Consider the following 19,580-nt stretch of genomic DNA (forward strand, 5'->3'; position numbering starts at 1 on the left):
AATTTTTCTTTTTTTCTCTTTCTTAAACTTTAACGCAGCACCTAGACTGTGATATTGTGTCGCTTTTCACTGTACAAATTTAGTTTTTTTGTTGTTGTAACTATATTTGTAAAACCAAATAAAAATGTATTATGGAAACAAAAAATACTGCAAATCTAAATGAGTCCCAATTGTTTTTGACATTTTTTTTCAATTGTTTTAAATGTTAGAATTTTTTTAAGTTTTTACAATTTTTTCACAATATATTTTTTGGGGGCATTTGTGAACCACTAGGGGTCTAAACAGACCCCCGATGTCTCACTTCTGAGATGGAGAAAGGGATTGAGAACATTCCTTAATCCGATTCTCTGTATCCTCAGCTGTACTGCAGAATGAATGAGCAGAGGCCAGCTACAGACTCCTGTTCAATCATAGGCTGAAACCAGGGAAATAATGTGTACTATGCTTCAGTTATGGATGGACACAGCCAGTGCGCTCATTCTGAAAAGGAAGAGGCCTGTAAATGAAATATTTAATGACCCCTTCCCCCACTCTCCATCCTGAAACATCCCGTGTGCTTGTAGCAGCCAGTGGTAGGGGCAGGAGGGATGGGAGGGAAAGCCAGGCAGCGTTTGGGAGGAGGCAGATGGGGGTAGAGGGGGCTGGAAAACAGCATAAATCGGATGGCAGACAGTAGCATGTAATCAGTGTGCTGGGGGAATGAGGGGGTACAAGTACAAGAACCAATCCCCGGTCCATCTCTCCTGCAGCCACTAAAAGCCGGCAGTAGGAAGAAGAGGGGGAGCTTTCAGCGGATGCAGGGAGAGATGGACAGGAGATCAGTTCTTATAATTGGCCCCCTTCCCCCACCTTACTGATTGCATGGGGGAAAGGAGGAAATAAAGGCGGATATGAAGGGGAATCTGTGTACAAGGAACACCTTAACAATCACCACCATTTTATTCTCCAGGGCCTCTGATGTCACAGAATAGATGTTTGGGGGTTTATCTCATCTTCAGGACCAAAATCTGCATTTTCCCATGTGTGCAAAATCATGCAGAAACAGCTCTGGCAGTGAGAGGGTTAATGTGGGCTAGATGGGATCCCTCTGCTGGGGTGACATTAGAGCTCCCCCTAGCTGCAGCCTGGTAATAACATTGCTGGGAGGTCTATTCATTTCTCTGCTCCATACTTCCCGTCTTTATAGAAACGTCTCCTGAAATTTGGGGGTCTATTCATAAAGAATGTGTAGATCCATTCACCTGGTGAAAGTGCATGTCCATTCCTCCTGTGTGAATGGGGTGAAAATGGATGTTATTAGATCTGCTTCTTGAATGTTTTCCATGATTTAATATGGAAAATACCACATGTGCCACTAGATGGCGCTAATTGCTATTATACTTAGTGCCATCTAAAGGCCAAGTGTGGTATTTTCCATGTTACATCAATGGTTGGTGTCATTGACTTGTGTGCTGCAGAGTCTACTGTACTCCTGCGTGTCGGAGTATGATCTCAGGGATGAGGATGAAGCCATGTCTGACCAAGTAAGGTAAGGGGGCTATTTATAGAAAATGACATTATGGCCACTAGATGGAGGCAATGTTCATAGAAAATAAATACAGCCAGAATGTTGGTTACTTTTGTTCGATTTATTTTTTTTAGACCCCCTAAATGGTTACAAAATCTTCCACCACAAAATGTACTCAGCCAATCACAGAGCAGGACTCCATTTTTATTCTTCTCCTACCATCAATGGCCGACCTGGTCCCACACTTCATCCATGTCTTTGGTGACCTCTGATCTCCTGGGATGTCCAGCAACATTCATCTAGAAGACATTTCCCACACTCAAGGTACTAATACACCTCCAGGGTTGTGTGGGACCCCTGATGTACAGGAAGACAGGACTTCAGTGAGGAACATTTCCCTCACTCAGGACAGGAAGGTGGCTTCTCCCCGTGTGATATCTCTGATGTTTGTAAAGATGGAACTTGTCTGAAAAAACATTTGAGATCTCTATGAGATCCCATTTGAGATCTCTGATGTCTGTAAAAACTGGACTTGTCTGAAAAACATTTCCCGCACTCAGGACAGGAATACAGTATTTATACGTGAGACCTTTGATGTTTGACAAGTACCGTTTTTCGTACAAAACATTTCCCACACTTGGAACAGGAATATGGCTTTTGCCCCGTGTGATACATTAGATGTGTGACAAGTTCTGATTTTCGTACAAAACCTTTCCCACACCTAGGACAGGAATACGGCATTTCACCTGTGTGCAGTCTCTGATGATTTTTAAGGCTGGACTTATCTGAAAAACATTTCCCGCACTCAGAACAGGAAAATGGCTTCTCTCCTGTGTGGGATCTCTGATGTATGTTAAGATTGGACTTCTGTGAAAAACATTTCCCACACTCAGGACAGGAATACGGCTTCTCTCCCGTGTGAGATCTTTTATGCACCTTAAGTTTGGAGTTAACACGAAAACACTTCCCGCACTCAGAACAAACATATGGCTTCTCCCCCATGTGACTCCTCTGATGTGTAACAAGTTCTGATTTTTGTTCAAAACATTTCCCACACTCAGGACAGGAATACAGCTTCTTGCCAGCGTGAGATCTCTGATGAGTGGAAAGATGGGAGATCTTTAAAAAACATTTTCCACACTCAGGGCAGGTATATGGCTTATTGATCTTGTGAGATCTCTGATGTTTGTAAAGATTAGACTTTTGTGAAAAACATTTCCCACACTCAGGACAGGAATGTGGTTTCTCACCTCTGTGAAACTTCTGATGTATTTGAAGATAGGACCTACGTGAAAAACATTTCCCACACTCAGGACAAGAATACGGCTTTTCTCCCGTGTGAGATCCCTGATGTCTGCAAAGATGGGACTTCTGTGAAAAACATTTCCCACACTCAGGACAGGAATACGGCTTCTCTCCTGTGTGAATTCTGTTATGCACCTTGAGATCATATTTAAAACGGAAACATTTCCCGCACTCAGTACAGGAGAAGCTCTTCCCTGTTGGAAGGCCGGCCCGGTCCCGCACAGTCTGAGGTTCCTCAGGATACGAGGAATCCGATGGTCCATCTACACTGGGTGGTGCCGGGTTTTCTCCTGGACTATACTGTGTGATGTCCTCATGTTCTACTTTCCAGTCTGGAGACAAAGTGAGACAATCCTCGGAGGTTTTCCTCATCTCCCGGCCATGGACTAAAAAACAAAGACAAAGAGGATTACTAGACAGGAGCTGATTGGCTCCCCAAACCAGGACTCCGCCCACATCAGGCAGCTTGCTCTCTGAGGAGCTTACAATTCCACCCTCAAGGGAACTAGGAAATGGCTCCTCTGATCTCCTACCAGGTCATTTCTTTATTCATGGACCTTAGTCAGAGAGTGAGGAAACAACCAGAACTGTCTTTTATAGGAGGGACAGTGATGAGGGGATTATAGGACGAGGGTCCCCACCCCCTCTATCACTCATCGCCATCTTCCCAACACAAGAAGTACTGCACTTCCTTATTTAGTCCATGATTTAGTCATGAAGAACAGCGGGGCTGAGCCCCACCAGAGGTCAGAGAGTGAGGATGGGGGGAGAACAACCAAGATGAAGACTGGACTGATCCTGAAGACCACCATCATTGGGGTATTGACTCCTCCAGCAGGAGGAGCAGGAGGTCATGGGAGAAGTGGAGAGGACGGTTTGGGTGATATTTGGAGACAAGATCGGTGATGTAATTTGGGGCAGAGTTATAAATGGCTTTATATGTTATTGTTAATATTTTTACTTTTATTCGTTGAGCAATGGGAATCCAGTGGAGGGATTGGCAGAGAAGGGTGGAGGACACTGAATGGAGGCCAGTGGAGGAATTGGCAGGGAGGGGTGGAGGACACTGAATGGAGGCCAGTGGAGGGATTGGCAGGGAGGGGTGGAGGACACTGAATGGAGGCCAGTGGAGGGATTGGCAGAGAGGGGTGGAGGACACTGAATGGAAGCCAGTGGAGGGATTGGCAGAGAGGGATGGAGGACACTGAATGGAGGCCAGTGGAGAAGATTGGCAGAGAGGGGTGGAGGACACTGAATGGAGGCCAGTGGAGGGATTGGCAGAGAGGGATGGAGGACACTGAATGGAGGCCAGTGGAGGGATTGGCAGAGAGGGATGGAGGACACTGAATGGAGGTCAGTGGAGGGATTGGCAGAGAGGGGTGGAGGACACTGAGTGGAGGACAGTGGAGGGATTGGCAGAGAGGGATGGAGGACACTGAATGGAGGTCAGTGGAGGGATTGGCAGAGAGGGGTGGCTGATACAGAATGGTTAGTAAGGTAGATGAGTCTGGCAGCATCATTCATGATAGACTGAAGAGGGGATAGCCTGCGATGAGGTAGGCCAATGAGGAGGGAGTTACAATAGTCAAGGTGAGAGATATTAAGAGAGTAGTTCAAGATCAGGATGTACCAATATTGGTGTAGAAATGAAAAATAAACTTTATCTTACTAAAAGCAGTGTGTGCCTCAGGTGACCATACAAAGGGCACTCCTTTCTGTCAGCTCTGTAATTGGTGCGATTACCTTAGAGATGTTTCTTATGAATTTCCTGTAAGTTGGCAAATCCAACAAATTGTATTTCCTTCACGTTTCCAGGTACAGGACAATCCACCACTGCCTTGATCTTCTCGGGATCCATGCTCACTCCTTCTGAAGAGATAATAAATCCCAAGACCTGGATCTGGGTTTGTTCAAACTCACATTTCTCCAGTTTGAAGTCGGTTCTTCCTTAATCTTTTGAATACAGTGCAGACACGCTTGAGATGATCCTCCAAGTTATCGGAAAGGATGAGAATATCATCCAGATATGCAATAACAAACTGGTCCAACAGATGTCAAAACACATCATTGATGAAGTGCTGAAAAGTCGCGGGAGCGTTGCATAGGCCAAAAGGAATAACTAGGGACTCGAAGTGCCCATATCTGGTTGTAAAGGTGGCTTTCCATTTGTCTCCTTGATGAATGTATACCAGGTTATATGCCCCCCGTAAGTCAGGTTTTGTAAAGACTTTGGCAGAGCGGAGTCTTTCCAGAATTTCAACGATTAATGGGAGTAAAGGTTTTAATAGTGATTTATTCTAGTCCCTGAAATCGATGCATGGACGCAAAGTGCAATCCTTTTCCTCGAAACAGCAGGGCCCTCGATCCCCTCATGTATTGCATTGTATTGGTATTGTTCTGTCACATGTTCTGTCTCCCATTGTAATGTACAGCGCTGAGCGAACTATTGGCGCTTTATAAACACTGTATAATAATAATATACTATCAATCGCAGCAATTGTTCTTTTAACTTTGCTGTGACAATTAACTGCGTAATGTCCAGAATCCCCACAATACAGACATAAGTTCTCCAAACGTCTTCTCTTTCTTTTGAGTAGAAATGGATTACTTAATAGCATCTACCTGCATAGGTTGGATGTGTTAGAATCTGGAGAAACATTTAGATCCTTCTGAATGAACTGATCAGTAGGAAAACGTATGTCACCAATACTTCCAAACATTCCCAGTCTCTCCTTCCTCCTTTCTGTAAGTCTCTGATCAATTCAGATGCATAATTGGATGAAAGCTTCAAGATCATTAGGAATCTCTAGTCTGGTGAGCTCATCATTTACCTGTTCAGAGAGCCCTTGGCGGAACTGATTCTTTTGTGCTGCTGGGTTCCAGGTGGTATCTGAGCTCCATCATCAGAATTCAGCTGTGTACTCAGAAACAGAGCGTCTACCCTGCAGTAAACTATGCAGCTTTGCTTCAGCAGTAGCACAATGGTTGGGATCCTCAAAGTCCTGGTTCAATGCAGTCATGTCCTATATGGGGAGAGGCCCAAGCTAGGGCTTCCTCAGTCAGGAGGTTTATAACAAACAATACTTTTTATTTCTCAGAATTAAATGCAGCAGGTTGCATCTGGAAAAAAATGTGGCATTGGTTAAGGAAACCTCTGTAATGGCGTCGGTCTCCATTGAACTTGACTGACAGAGGCATGCCTGTGTTAGCAACATCGCAGGAACATAAGTCCAGCAATCGTCTTTGCAGAGCATGGATTTCCTCCTGTTGCCCCTTTAACACACTTTCCAGAACATTTTTCTTGGTAGGTAACACCGAACTCTTGCAGTTCTGAAAGTTGCTGCCTGAAAGGAGCCACGGTATTTGCTATAGCGGCCTCCATGTTTGGGTCAGATTTTTCTGTGCCGGTCAGAGGTCAGGCTCAGAGACCAGTAGTTATAGCAGAAGACCAACCAACAGGATAGGTATACAGGCAGGTCACCCTGACAGATGACATGGGCTCACCTGAGGTGCGGGGTCTAAGCACTAACCAGTATCACCAGAGCTCCAGATGGTGGGTATGGGTTTTGCTGCGTGTTAGTACCAGGTCACAGTAGTAGTACTCAATAAACAAGCCAAGGGTCAGTAACAAGTGGCTGCAGGTTGGGATGAAGCAGAATCATAGTCCAGAAACAAGACAAAGGTCAATAGCAAAGCTACAGGCGGTAGCAGGAGAGACAAGAGCAAGATATTGGATGGAGAAGGCACAAAAATCTGCCAAAAAGGAAGTGCAAAGACATGGATTAAATCAGGAAGTTCATGGGAGGAGCAGAGAGTTCAAGGTTCAGCAGAAAACACAGCAATGGATAAGCCGAGTGTCGTCCATTATATCAGGTAGTTCAGTGAGAAGAGTTACTACCAGACACAGTAGAGTTCCTGGGTTCAAGTCCAGGATCTGACAGGTGTCTAGGTTTAGCAGAGGCAATGAATTAATATTTAGCTGAACCCCAGAACCTCCATAAATCCAGTCTAGAGACATAAATTGTGTCTGCAGCACAGAGAAGGAAGATTATCCGAGAGAAATCCAGGAATACAGGACGGGGAACACAGCTCAGGAAAGTGACCAGGGGATTACAGGCTGATATCACCCAGTCCCCGCCCTACTCTGGACCAATCAGTGAGCAGTATGGGTGGAGGAATGGATTTAGTGTTCATGACCCACCTGTGCTGATCTCTGTAGGAGTGTCCTCCTCTATAAATGTCCCCGTTATTCCATCCTCCTCCATAGACTGCTGATCATCCCTCACATACGCCTCTTCTTCTTCTGATTTAACCTCAACTTTTAAATCTATTAAATCTTCACCCTAAAATAAGAGAAAATAATATCTGTAAAATATAAACTAACATGAAAAATACACAAATTGTCTCCACAAGTCCATGTTCTAGATTCTCCATCCCACCAACCTTGTAATAGTGAGGGATGGTGTGACCTTCCTGTGTGGGATCCCGGGAATACAGAGAACGGGGACATCTCTCTGGTGGGTTCCTGGTATTAGGTGCCTCTATCATATCCTTGTGTCCTTCTGAGGACTTCTGCATCACTCCATACTCCTCATCCTCCTCTATAAATTCTTCCTTAACAACAATATTATCATCCCCGAGGATTCCACTCTGAAATAAATAAATTATCGTAACAAACAAACCTGTTTATAAAGCAGAAATTCAGTTGCAATCATCTACCTGATGATGGTGAGGGATGGTGTGACCTTCCTGTGTGGAATCCCGGGAATACAGAGGACGGGGACATCTCTCTGGGGGGTTCCTGTAGCTGGATGACTCCACCATGGTGTCCTGGTACAGATCTTTGTGTTCTCTTAGAAGCTCTGACTCCTCCATCCCCCCATCCTCATCCTCCTCTTTTATCTCTTCTTTAACTTCAACTTTAGGATCTCTCAGGTTTCCACTCTGAATATATAATAAAAATGACATCAATGGTAACAATGCAGATAATGTACAGATCCTAATGATACTATCAGTGATTGTTCCTCATCTACCTGATGATGGTGAGGGATGGTGTGACCTTCCTGTGTGGAATCCCGGGAATACAGAGGACGGGGACATCTCTCTGGTGGGTTCCTGGTATTAGGTGGCTCCATCATATCCTTGTGTCCTTCTGAAAACTCCTCCATCACTCCATACTCCTCATCCTCCTCTTTATACTCTTCTTTAACATCAATATTCTCATCCCCGAGGATTCCACTCTGAAAGATATAATAAAACATTCATTGTAACAAACATGCTGTGTATAAATCACAACTACCAATAATTTTGGTTAATCTATATGTCCTATGACATCACACTGACCTCACAGCTCCTCCTCCTAATGTCCCTCCATTCAGAGTCAGAGAATCCTATGACAGATAGACTCTGGATGGAGGGACATTGGGAGGAGGAGCTGTGAGGTCAGTGTGATGTCATATAATTCTCTGACTCTGGATGGAGGGACATTGGGAGGAGGGGCTGTGAGGTCAGTGTGATGTCATAGGATTCTCTGACTCTGGATGGAGGGACATTGGGAGGAGGAGCTGTGAGGTCAGTGTGATGTCATAGAATTCTCTGACTCTGGATGGAGGGACATTGGGAGGAGGAGCTGTGAGGTCAGTGTGATGTCATAGAATTCTCTGACTCTGGATGGAGGGACATTGGGAGGAGGAGCTGTGAGGTCAGAGTGACGTCATAGGATTCTCTGACTCTGGATGGAGGGACATTGGGGGGAGGAGCTGTGAGGTCAGTGTGATGTCATAGGACATATAGACGCTGGATGGAGGGACATTTGGATGGGGAGACTTGAGGGGTCCTCTATATTAGGCTCCCATGCAAACCAAATCATTGTTCCTGGGTGCGTCCTACCTCTCCTAAGCTGAAGAGTGAACTTTGACCTTTACCATTCAGAAATCTGTCCGGAATCTGTGGAAGTAAGCTGTCATGTGATCAGGTGACGTGCGGAGGAACGGAGTGTAAATAGCAGACAATTGTCTCCAGAGCCCCTAATGGTGGGGATGGATTTGGCGGCGTGCTGGTGCCAAGTTTCCTCCCCCCAGGGTCACTGCAGGTGTGGAGAAAAGCTGTGTAAGAGGATATGGAGGAGAGATGAGGAGGAGATCCAGGAATCAGGAGACAGGTCAGGGCAAGCAACAGACGAGCGCATCCAAGAGACCAAGCCGGGGTCACTACACAGAAAATCAATCCAAGGAAACTACAGGCAGGACGAGGAATAGCAAGAAGGAGCTGAGAGACAAATGAGAATATTGCTCAGCCAATGGGAGATGATCTCAGCATGACTTCCATCATGAAGGAGATGAGGGGGAGGGGAGGAAGTCACTGAAGGTGACCATAGATCCATGGAAATTCAGCTGGTTCAGCAGGGATCGCTCACATTTCTATCCATGTGTGGCCACTGCCGGATAAAAGCCACTCCCCCAGCGGCTGCAGCCAATAGCTTCAGTGCTGATCTGTGTATTCTGAGAGCGGAGGAGTCCCCCCATTGTCAGAATACAAGAGTGCAGCGGGGAGGATTCCCCCATCCACCTCCAATGTGTGGATGGGGGAATCCCTTCAGTTTTTATGGTCATCCCGCTGGCTGAACGATAAAACTGAACCATGTAGGCCAGCTTTGGGAGCAAATATATTATCATCAACTCCTCCCCCTGAAGGGGTTCATCTACGTATTACCTCCTCTGCTGCCAGATCCAGGAATGTCTCCTCTGTGCTTCCTCATTCATGGAACTTTCTGCCTGTACCTGACATCACTTCCTGTCTGTACCTGACATCACTTCCTGTCTTCCATAGAGACTTCCTGTCTGGGTAGAAGTGAGATCCCCACCTTGTGGAGCTCAGAGGAACTGCAGCCCCGAGAAGCGTCTGGTAGTGTGACCCCGGCCTTGTGCTGGGTGTGTATGGACTGTAGATCCTTATAGAGGGGTCACCTCCACTCCCACCAAGGGGGACAGAAATATTTGACTCCTCGGGGGAGGGGTTTTGGCTCCTTTGATTTTGCAGTAACATTGATTGCAGATTTAGTCCTGTAGAACATCTGGTATATGGATACAAAGCCCCCCAGCTGGGAGTAAAGGGTGGAAATGGCTGGTGACCCCCAGATTTGGGCAATGATGTCATCACTATAAATGGATAAAACCCGCGCTATGTGTAACAACTCCAAACCTACAAAAACCTTCTAGCGGACTGCTGCTGTAACAAAGGGAAGGATTCCCTGTCATCTAGAAGAGCATTATGTGTCACAGCGCTGTCCTATTGTGTGTGCACAGAAATCATCACAAATACACTACAAATATGTGGAGACATTCAGAGATAAAGAGCTCGGGGCTCCAAATCCTATTCTCTGCACATCCACTGCTTCCACTTTACACCCACTTCATTGGTCTTATGGGGTTTATCAATAAATGAAGGAAACTGAACCGTGTGCAAATCCATCCACAACATAAAGTGCTTTGTGCTCAAGATGCTGCTCCCTGCACATCCACTGCTTCCACTTTACACCCACTTCATTCATCTCATCAGATTTGCTGCTATAGGAAATCATCTCAAATCCTGTGCAAATCCATGGAGACGGACAATATTGTGTGCTCAGTATAGTGTTCTCTGCAAGTCCACCGCTTCCACTTTGCATCTACTTCAATCCACTTATTTTACTCCAAAAATCCACCAATCAGTGAAAAGTTGATAAGGTGTGAAGGTGCTCCGCCCTCCAAACATGGCAGCTGTAGTGTAGCCACACCTTCTTCCACCTCTTGTACACGGGATGGTGAGGGCACCCCCTAGTAGTGCTTCCCCCTCACCACACCAATAGGACTCCCAGCTTTTCAGCTCCCAGAGTCACAAACATCCTTCACACTCTCCTCATCTCCGATGGTAAAGGAACCGGATCCTCCTCGCTCCTGCAAGTCTGCTGCGGGTTCTGTCAGTCTCCCTCCTAGACTCCGCCTCCAACCGCCATTCCAGCAGGAGCTCCGCCTCTAAATACACACTCAGGGAGGAGAGAAAGGGGAACCCGACATCATGTGACACCTTTTATTACATGGAAATACGAAAATCAACGGGACTAAAGGAATCACATTTACTGCAAAATCAAAGGGGCCAAAATCCCTCCCCCGGGCAGTCAGGCTGCAGGAGATCTGCTGAGACATAGAGAAGGAAATGGGTGCTAATAGGCTGCAGGAGATCTGCTGAGACATAGAGAAGGAAATGGGTGCTAATAGGCTGCAGGAGATCCGCTGAGACATAGAGAGGGAAATGGGAGATAATAGGCTGCGGGAGATCCGCTGAAACATAGAGAGGGAAATGGGAGCTAATAGGCTGCAGGAGATCTGCTGAGACATAGAGAGGGAAATGGGAGCTAATAGGCTGAAGGAGATCCGCTGAGACATAGAGAGGGAAATGGATGCTAATAGGCTGCAGGAGATCCACTGAGACATAGAGAGGGAAATGGGCGCTAATAGGCTGCAGGAGATCCGCTGACACATAGAGAGGGAAATAGGTTCTAATAGGCTGCAGGAGATCTGCTGAAACATAGAGAGGGAAATGGGTGCTAATAGGCTGCAGGAGATCTGCTGAGACATGAAATGTGTATGAAATGGATGGATGTGCAGACACTCCCAGAAGATGATGTCATTATGAGTGGATTGATATATATTTTTGCATTGTCCCCCCAGAAGGATCAGGTTTGGCGGGATCGCTCTCATTAGCTATACATTTGTATTTTGTGTTCTGTGTTTGTAAGACTTTTCTATATGTAATAAGAGATGTTTGTTGAACAGTTGGTTACATAAGAGTTACATTTATTTCTTCTTCCTTTATTCAGTAATGTTTCATCTCCCGTAGTATCCCTGTAAGGTACATATTATACAGGAAGGCGGATTATGGGATGGATCTCGGGGCTGCAGTTCCTCTGAACTCCACAAGGTGGGGATCTCACCTATACTCACACAGGAAGTCTCTATGGAATGCAGACAGGAAGTGATGTCAGGTACAGACAGGAAGTGATGTCAGGGACAGACAGGAAGTGATGTCAGGTACAGAAAGGAAGTGATGTGAGGGACAGACAGGAAGCAGAGAGGAGACATTGGTGGAAGTGGGAGCAGAGGAGGTAATAAGATGTTATGTTCTATTTACACCCAGTAACCCCCCATCATGTCCATCCTCTTCCTCCTTAGTCACGCCCGTCCTCTCCCTCCACAGTCATGCCCGACCTCTCCCTCCACAGTCACGTCCGTCCTCTCCCTCCGCGGTCACGCCCGTCCTCTTCCTCCGCGGTCACGTCCGTCCTCTTCTTCCACGGTCACGTCCGTCCTCTCCCTCCACGGTCACGTCCGTCCTCTCCCTCCACGGTCACGTCCGTCCTCTCCCTCCACGGTCACGTCCGTCCTCTTCCTCCACGGTCACGTCCGTCCTCTTCCTCCACGGTCACGTCCGTCCTCTTCCTCCACGGTCACGTCCGTCCTCTTCCTCCACGGTCAGGTCCGTCCTCCTCCTCCACGGTCACGTCCATCCTCTTCCTCCACAGTCACGTCCGTCCTCTTCCTCCACAGTCACGTCCGTCCTCTACCTCCACAGTCACGTCCGTCCTCTACCTCCATAGTCACGTCCGTCCTCTTCCTCCATAGTCACGTCCGTCCTCTTCCTCCATAGTCACGTCCGTCCTCTTCCTCCATAGTCACGTCCGTCCTCTTCCTCCATAGTCACGTCCGTCCTCTTCCCCCATAGTCACGTCCCTCCTCTTCCTCCATAGTCACGTCCCTCCTCTTCCTCCATAGTCACGTCCGTCCTCTTCCTCCATAGTCATGTCCGTCCTCTTCCTCCATAGTCACTGTGACGTCTTTTATCTCCAGCAGATGATGATACACACATACATAGTGTGGGAACCCAGATGAACCCCTTCAGGGGCAGAACATTCCCCCACTTCCGGGGCCGGAACATTCTCCTCATTGTGGAGATAAATTCTAGTAATATGGTCCTCTAAACAAACAGCACTGACAATAAATAGACAAGACAAGGACCATCCTGACCATACATGGCCTACAAAGGGCAATGATGACACTACACAGGCAGCCAATGGGCAATCATTACACTATGCAGCCAACACAATGATGGAGTGCCGGGGTCAGGAGTATGGAGCATAGAGCCCCTTACATTGCTGCTCAGGAGGAAGGAAACATTCCTTTGTAACAGAAAATGTATATAAATCTGAGGCTCTTTAGGAATGTCGAGGGGGTAAAGAATGAAAGGGGCTTTATAGGGACTAAAACATTTCATATGTGTAACATTGTGCTGTTTATCTCCTCTTCCCCTCCCCCACCTGTCTCCAGAACCGCACCCGGGGACTAGCAGGGAGGGGAGAGACCTTGCAGTATAATGAGAACCGATTGGCTGCTCCTCAGGAAAGGGGAGTGTCCGGCTTATCCTTTCTCCCTTTCACTCCCAGAGCCGTTTTTGCATTTTTTGCACGTTTAAAAATCATTTTAGGCCTGAAGATGACACAAAACCCCCAAAATATCGATTTTCTGAAAGTAGAGACTTTAGAGAATAAAATAGTGGCAGTTCTAATTTTTTATGTCAGAAAATATTATCACAAAGTCTAGGAAATGCCAAATTTCAGTACAAAATACACTTAAGTTAATTTCAGGGCACAAAAAAGCAATAAATGACCCATTTATGTGTAACAATATAAAAGCCGAGGTTGCAGCGAGTAAATAGATATCCAACATGTCAAACCTTAAGTTGTGTGTGCTGAAATGGTGACAACCTTTAGTCCCCGGTATTATCTATAGGTGACACATTTATAGCCCCTTCTAGGTCATCAGTATAGAGTACGGAGGAGGTCTGCTCCTAGAATTATCCTCTCATTCTGGTGTGACCGGCGATATGTAACGTGTATCACAATCAATGTTATCACGTGTAGGCGCTCCAGCATATGCTCTTACATTTGGGCGTGCATATATGTGGGGGTGGGGGGGCCGGGGGGGCCTTAAAATTTTTTAAGGGGAGGAGTTATGTACTTGGGTGTAACTTTCATTCTTTACAATTAAAAAAAACATTTTTACTTAAGGGGACAAAGTCCTCTATGAGATGACTTTTGATGACAGGTTCTCTTTATTGAGACATCCAGGGTCTAAAAGACCCCCAATGTCTCCCCTGTACTCCATTGGATGTAATGTAGAGCACATTGCACCGCATTACATTCTTTGCCGGCCTCGATGGTCTTGAAATCTGTCATAACGTCACTTCTGGGTCAGGACAAGAAGGGAGTGAACGTGTCTGTTCTCCTTTGTTGTCACTTACCTGGTGTGAGAGGCCAATGGAGAGAGGGCTTCCCTTGCAGCTAAGTTCCAGACTCCCCTGAGAGTGGGACAGCAGGAGTCAGGACCAAAGTGGCACAGGTCGCCTGTAGGAGTGCTTGTTGGTGGTCCACCCTGGAGCACAACTGATGCACTGAGATGAGGTCTGCAGACAGGAGGTGCCTGTGTGAGGTATGCAAGCCCTTCCGGGGAGCAGAGGATTACTGGATAGCCGGTTCAAAGCCAAGGTCCGGTACTGGGTGGAGATCAGAACAGACGTAGTCAGATGGGATAACCGAGGTCATACACAGAGGAGCAAGAGAGAATATCCGTTAGCCAAGCCAAGGTCAGGTCAGGGTTTAAGCAGAGAAGACAGGTCCAGGAGCAAGCCGAGTTGGTAACAGGAAATCACAGATCACAGTAGCACAGGAACAGGAAATCACAATTCACAGTAGCACAGGAACAAGGTACCGGGGAGCCAGAGATCAACCACCACCTGAGAGTAGTGCAGGGCTTCCTTATAAAGGCCGTTTGCTGCCAAATTTGAGCCAATGTGAACTGTGGCCATGCAAGGTACTGGAGGGGTGTCAGGTCTCCTAACACCTCTGCTGAGGACAGGGCCCTGACAGTGCCCCCCCAAGGGCAGCCTCCAGATGCCTACTTGGGCCATCTTGTCTGGATATTTGGAGTAGAACTCTTGGAGAAGTCTGGGGGCATGTACTGTATGTTGTCTTTGGTTCCCAGGAGCCTTCTTCAGGAGTTACCCCTTCCATTTGATCAAGAACTGAATCTGCCTTCCTCGCTTCTTGCAGTGCAGGATTGATTCTATCTCGTATTTTGCATCCTCCCCAACTGTTATTGGCGGCGGAGGAGGTTCTACTCTTCCCAGAAATGGATCATGAACTGCTGTCTTGAGCAGAAAAACATGGAAGACTGGGTGAATCCCATATGATTCAGGAAGAGATAGCTCATATGCCACTGGATTGATTACTCGTTTGATCTGAAAGGGCCCAATGTATCTTGGTCCCAACTTCTGCGATGGGCAAGGAAGTTTTAGGTTGGCTGTTGATAACCAAGCCTGGTCTCCAACCTTCAGAGAAGGATTTCCCCTCCGTTTCTTGTCATAGTATCTTTTGTAGTCAGTTTGCAATCTTTGTACGGATTCCTGGAGAGCTCAATAGTTGTCCTGTATCCTGCGGATTCTGTCCTGAACTGCAGGTACCGAGGTTTCGAGTATGGTATCCGGCAGGCATGAAGGGTGGAATCCGTAATTAGCCCAAAATTGCGACTGATTCATAGCGGAATGGACGGAATTATTGTATGCAAATTCTGCTAATGGGAGTAGAGATGTCCAGTCATCCTGGGAAAAGGCGGAGAAACATCGTAGATATTGTTCTAACATTTGGTTAGTTTGTTCAGTTTGTCCATTACTTTGAGGGTGGTAGGCCGATGATAGGCAGAGTTCCACTTTCAGGGTTTTCCATAAGGCTCTCCAGAACCTGGAGGTAAATTGAACCCCTCGGTCAGACACGATATTGCTGGGCAGTTCGTGTAGCCTAACGATTTCCTTAATAAAAATATGTGCCAACTCAGGCGTCAACGTAGTTCCTATCATTGGCAGAAAGTGGGCCATCTTGGATAGCCAATCTATCACTACTAGGATGGTAGCAAACCCCTCAGAGGGCGGCAAGTGTACAATAAAGTCCATTGTGATAATTTCCCAGGGATGATTAGGAATGGATAGGAGCCTCAGCAACCCCCATGCCCTCTGCTTTGTCTCCCTTGCTACGTAGACATACTGTGCAGGATTTTACTTAAGTTCTGCAGTCCTGACTTAAGTTGGGCCACCAAAACGATCGCTGGATCAGGTCCATTGTTTTTCAGCCAGTTGATGGTCGTGGATTGTCTTGAAAACTTGGGATCTTACCTCCTGGGGTACAAAGATCTTATCCTGGTGCCACAGAAAGCCATCCTGCCTTCTTAATGAGTTCTGCTCAGGTATGGCACACCGTGCAGATGCCTGTTCAATCAAAAGCTTCAGACTGGGCTGAATCAACAAAAAATTTGGGGCCGACAGGATGGTATCGGGGGCAAAGTTTCAACTGAATCTGGGAACATACGTGATAGTGCATCTGCTTTCCCATTCTTGGATCCTGAGCGGTAGGTCATGTGAAAATTGAAGATGGAGAAATATAGGACCCATCTAGCTTGCTGCGGTCTTAGGCGCTTGGCAGATCTTAAATATTCTAGATTCTTATGAACTGTGAAGATCATGATTGAGTGACTAGCTCCTTCCAAAAGGTACCTCCATTCTTTGAACGCCATTTTGATCTCCAAAAGTTCCCTGTTGCCTATGTCATAGTGCCTTTCAGCTTGGCTTAGTTTCTTAGAGCAAAAAGCTACCGGATGGAGCAGAGCTTTTGGGCCTTGGCTCCTGTAGCCACATCCGATGCTTCCACCTCCAGGATGAAGGGAAGTGTTGGCTCTGGGTGTTGTAATACAGGAGCAGAAGTGAACTGCTTTTTTAACTGCTCAAAGGCTGTCTGTGCTTCTTGGCTCCAGAGAAAATGTGTATGCTGGCTAGTGAGTTGGGTAATGGGGGCTATAATGGTTGAGAAGCCCTTGATGAACGTTGGCAAATGTTGGCTGCCCCTGGAAGCTGCCCAATAGGGCAATCATATAATTGATGAGATGGTAAAGTGTCAGCTTTCTTTTTATCAAATACATCAAGGAAATGGTGGTAGGCAGGGGGAACGGAATGACTGGCATCTGATGTAGGCTGAACTGAGAGGCACACAGGGAAATTGGTGGGTGTGGGAGTGCCGCAGTGCTGAATACAGTAATTTGATTGGAAGGTGACTTCTTTCTTGAGCCAGTTGATTTGTGGATTGTGAGCTTGTGTAGAAATTATTCACCATAAAACAGACGTCTCATATCTTTCAAAATGACAGCAAAAGTCATTTAGAAGTAATTTTAACTTAGCGTGTGAATGAAGCTTGGAAAACAGGTGTTAAAGATGAACCATGGTATATTCATGTCTAAGAGGTCAGCGGGTCATAAGCTTAGTTTTAAGAATAGCAATTGGAATGTAAAAAGATATTGATATGTAGTAGAACAAAGAAAGGATATGTCTTTTATAAAGAAAATCATGTCTAATCCATAATATAGTTAGTTGGATAATTATTTCATATAATCAATTTATTAGTTAGGAATAGTGTGTGATAAGTTTAGTATCAATTATTGTTGGTTATATCTATGCATTTATGTGACCATTATCCTTTCTAAAGATATGTGAAGCCATTATATCAGATGACAGTATCATATATTTCTGTCTTCTAAGAGGTTTTCAAATAACGTCATACTAAGTATAGTTTAGAAGGTTTACATATATGGACACTAAGAGTATAAGTTTAGAAGAAGCACAAATAAGGGTTTTACTTATTTAGCTCACACTGAATTAGGAAATAACTGTTTAGTGGGTTGGTCTGGTAAAACATATATAAGATGTGCCTTAGAGATAGAGAGTCACATACATTCACTCACACTCATACATCAAGACATTATACAGCTGACACGCACTGACATATTTGTCTCCTGGTAAGGCCTGCAAAGCCTTGATACACCTGTTGTCTTCCTTGCCGAGACTGAAACACTTGTCATAGAACAGACAAGAGATTAGACATTTCTCCAAAGCTTATTTCTTTTTCCATAATCTACAACTTTTGTTATATTTTACTCTGTATTTTATTTTATCTTTTGTATTCATTTTTGATGCCAAGTGTGCATTAAATAAAAGTCACACTGTTTTAAGTCAGCCTGGCACTAGAACAATTTGCCTCAAACGCCTAAAGACAGACACTTAAATAATATAAGTGTCACGATATTTAACATTTGGCTAAGCCAGCCTCCGCCACAGTTTTTCCGGGTTTTTCATTCCTTGATAGAGGGGGAGAAAGCACAGACTGATCAAGTCTTGGAAAAACACGGTGCAAAGAACCTAGAAGTGAAGGTGTTTGTGTTTCGTCAGACGTTGACGAGAGGTCCAGTGACGGAGCCACCGGCTGCAAAAAAGAAAATCATCTGATTACGGTGAGTAAAAGTTATGGAATTTATTGATAAACTAGCTATAGAAAGCAAGTTAGAGTTTAAGGATGTTTCTTTATATCCTGATGATGGTAAATTATGGCAGTACATGTACAAGGAATGTTTACAGGCCAATGTTCAGATAGATAAATCTAGATTTACTGTAAACAAACAGCATAAGAAGATATCTAATATCTTAAAGTTGGTAAGAATATTCAACAAAATGATTTTGAATATTGACTTACCTGCTAAAAGTGTTTCTACACTAAAGCAGACAGAATGTAGCACTGTACAGAACACAGAAATGCATGAACATTTGTCTCAAGATCCTCTTAATTGTCCAAATTGTGACATACTTTGTAATTACATAGAAAATCTTGAGGAGCAAATTGATTCTAAAACAAATCTTTTGTTAAGACTGCAGAATGACAGAAAAGAGGTTGCTGTATTAACAAAAGGTGGTAAAAAGACTGATTCTAAACAGTCAAAGCCTCAAGCTTCCTGCATTCCTGAAATGGGGGAAGATGACGCAAATGACGAAGCCGAAGTTAGAAAGAAAAAACTACTAGACCGTGCAGCTAAATTAAAGTTACAAATTCATGATCAATTAATTAAAATTTTAAAAGATATTCCAGTGTATGACTCAAAGGTCGATGCCTTTTATAATGCGGACATCTTTGAGTCTTATACAGATCGTTATCACTTGACTGACGAACAGCGTAACCGTATCTATTATCTTTGGATACCTGCACATTTTGCTAGACGACTTGTGCAATCACCTGTTATTGACGATGACGGACAGGAGATACATAGTGACGCATCAGACAGATTACGACAATTGTTGTTATGTACCACAGGTGAGGAAGTACCTTCTTTAGAAGTACTAGATTCATTACAGACTTCAGTTAGAGAAGACCCTTATGAATTTAAAATTAAATTCACAAAGGCATACAAAATGGTCTTGGGTGTAGATGATGAAAACGATACAGGTATGATAAAAGCATTTGTAAAAAAATTTAAATATCTTGATCCAACTTCTTTGGCCATTGTGCAAGATAAAACTTCGATTACAGATGCTTGTTCATTCATTGATAAAATCAGAAGACAAATGAAACAGAACTATCTCAAGTCTAAGATAGCTCTAGTTCAAAATGACACTTTAAATAGGAACGGTCAAACTACAGCTAAGACAGGAATGACTGCTCTTAGTAAAAGTGACAGATACAAGCAGGTGAGACAGAGAGAGCCAATAACTTGTTACTACTGTCAAAAGCCTGGACATTTAAAATGGAAGTGTAAAAAATTCTTAAAGGATATGCAGATAAAGGATTCAAGAAATTTAGGTAAAGAAAATG

At 45.0% G+C, this 19,580-nt stretch overlaps 1 protein-coding gene across 1 annotated transcript; it reads right to left on the reverse strand.

Annotated features, from left to right (window-relative positions):
• Positions 1-1,607: 1,607 nt before the first annotated feature.
• LOC149438166 (uncharacterized) lies at positions 1,608-16,467 on the reverse strand. Its single transcript, XM_089660182.1, has 5 exons — positions 16,246-16,467; positions 7,846-8,052; positions 7,532-7,756; positions 7,014-7,155; positions 1,608-3,198 (listed from the first exon to the last, which is right to left on the reverse strand). Exons 1-5 carry the CDS (start codon positions 16,465-16,467, stop codon positions 2,084-2,086), a joined length of 1,911 nt encoding a protein of 636 aa, XP_089516308.1. The 3' UTR covers positions 1,608-2,083.
• Positions 16,468-19,580: the final 3,113 nt, after the last annotated feature.

The sequence above is a fragment of the Staurois parvus genome, unplaced genomic scaffold (assembly GCF_062004578.1).
Source record: "Staurois parvus isolate SC_StPar_1 unplaced genomic scaffold, SC_StPar_1.0 ptg001208l, whole genome shotgun sequence".
Taxonomy (NCBI): domain Eukaryota; kingdom Metazoa; phylum Chordata; class Amphibia; order Anura; family Ranidae; genus Staurois; species Staurois parvus.

Bases quoted from the DNA above. Each gene is read 5' to 3' on its own strand.
- LOC149438166 (XM_089660182.1), bottom strand. From the start codon at position 16,467: ATGGCGTTCAAAGAATGGAGGTACCTTTTGGAAGGAGCTAGTCACTCA. The intron at 7,757-7,845 runs GTAGATGAGGAA...TTATATATTCAG, and splicing joins CCATCCCTCACCATCATCAG to AGTGGAAACCTGAGAGATCC. The intron at 3,199-7,013 runs GTGGGTCATGAA...TTTGTTTTTTAG, and splicing joins TCCTACAGAGATCAGCACAG to TCCATGGCCGGGAGATGAGG.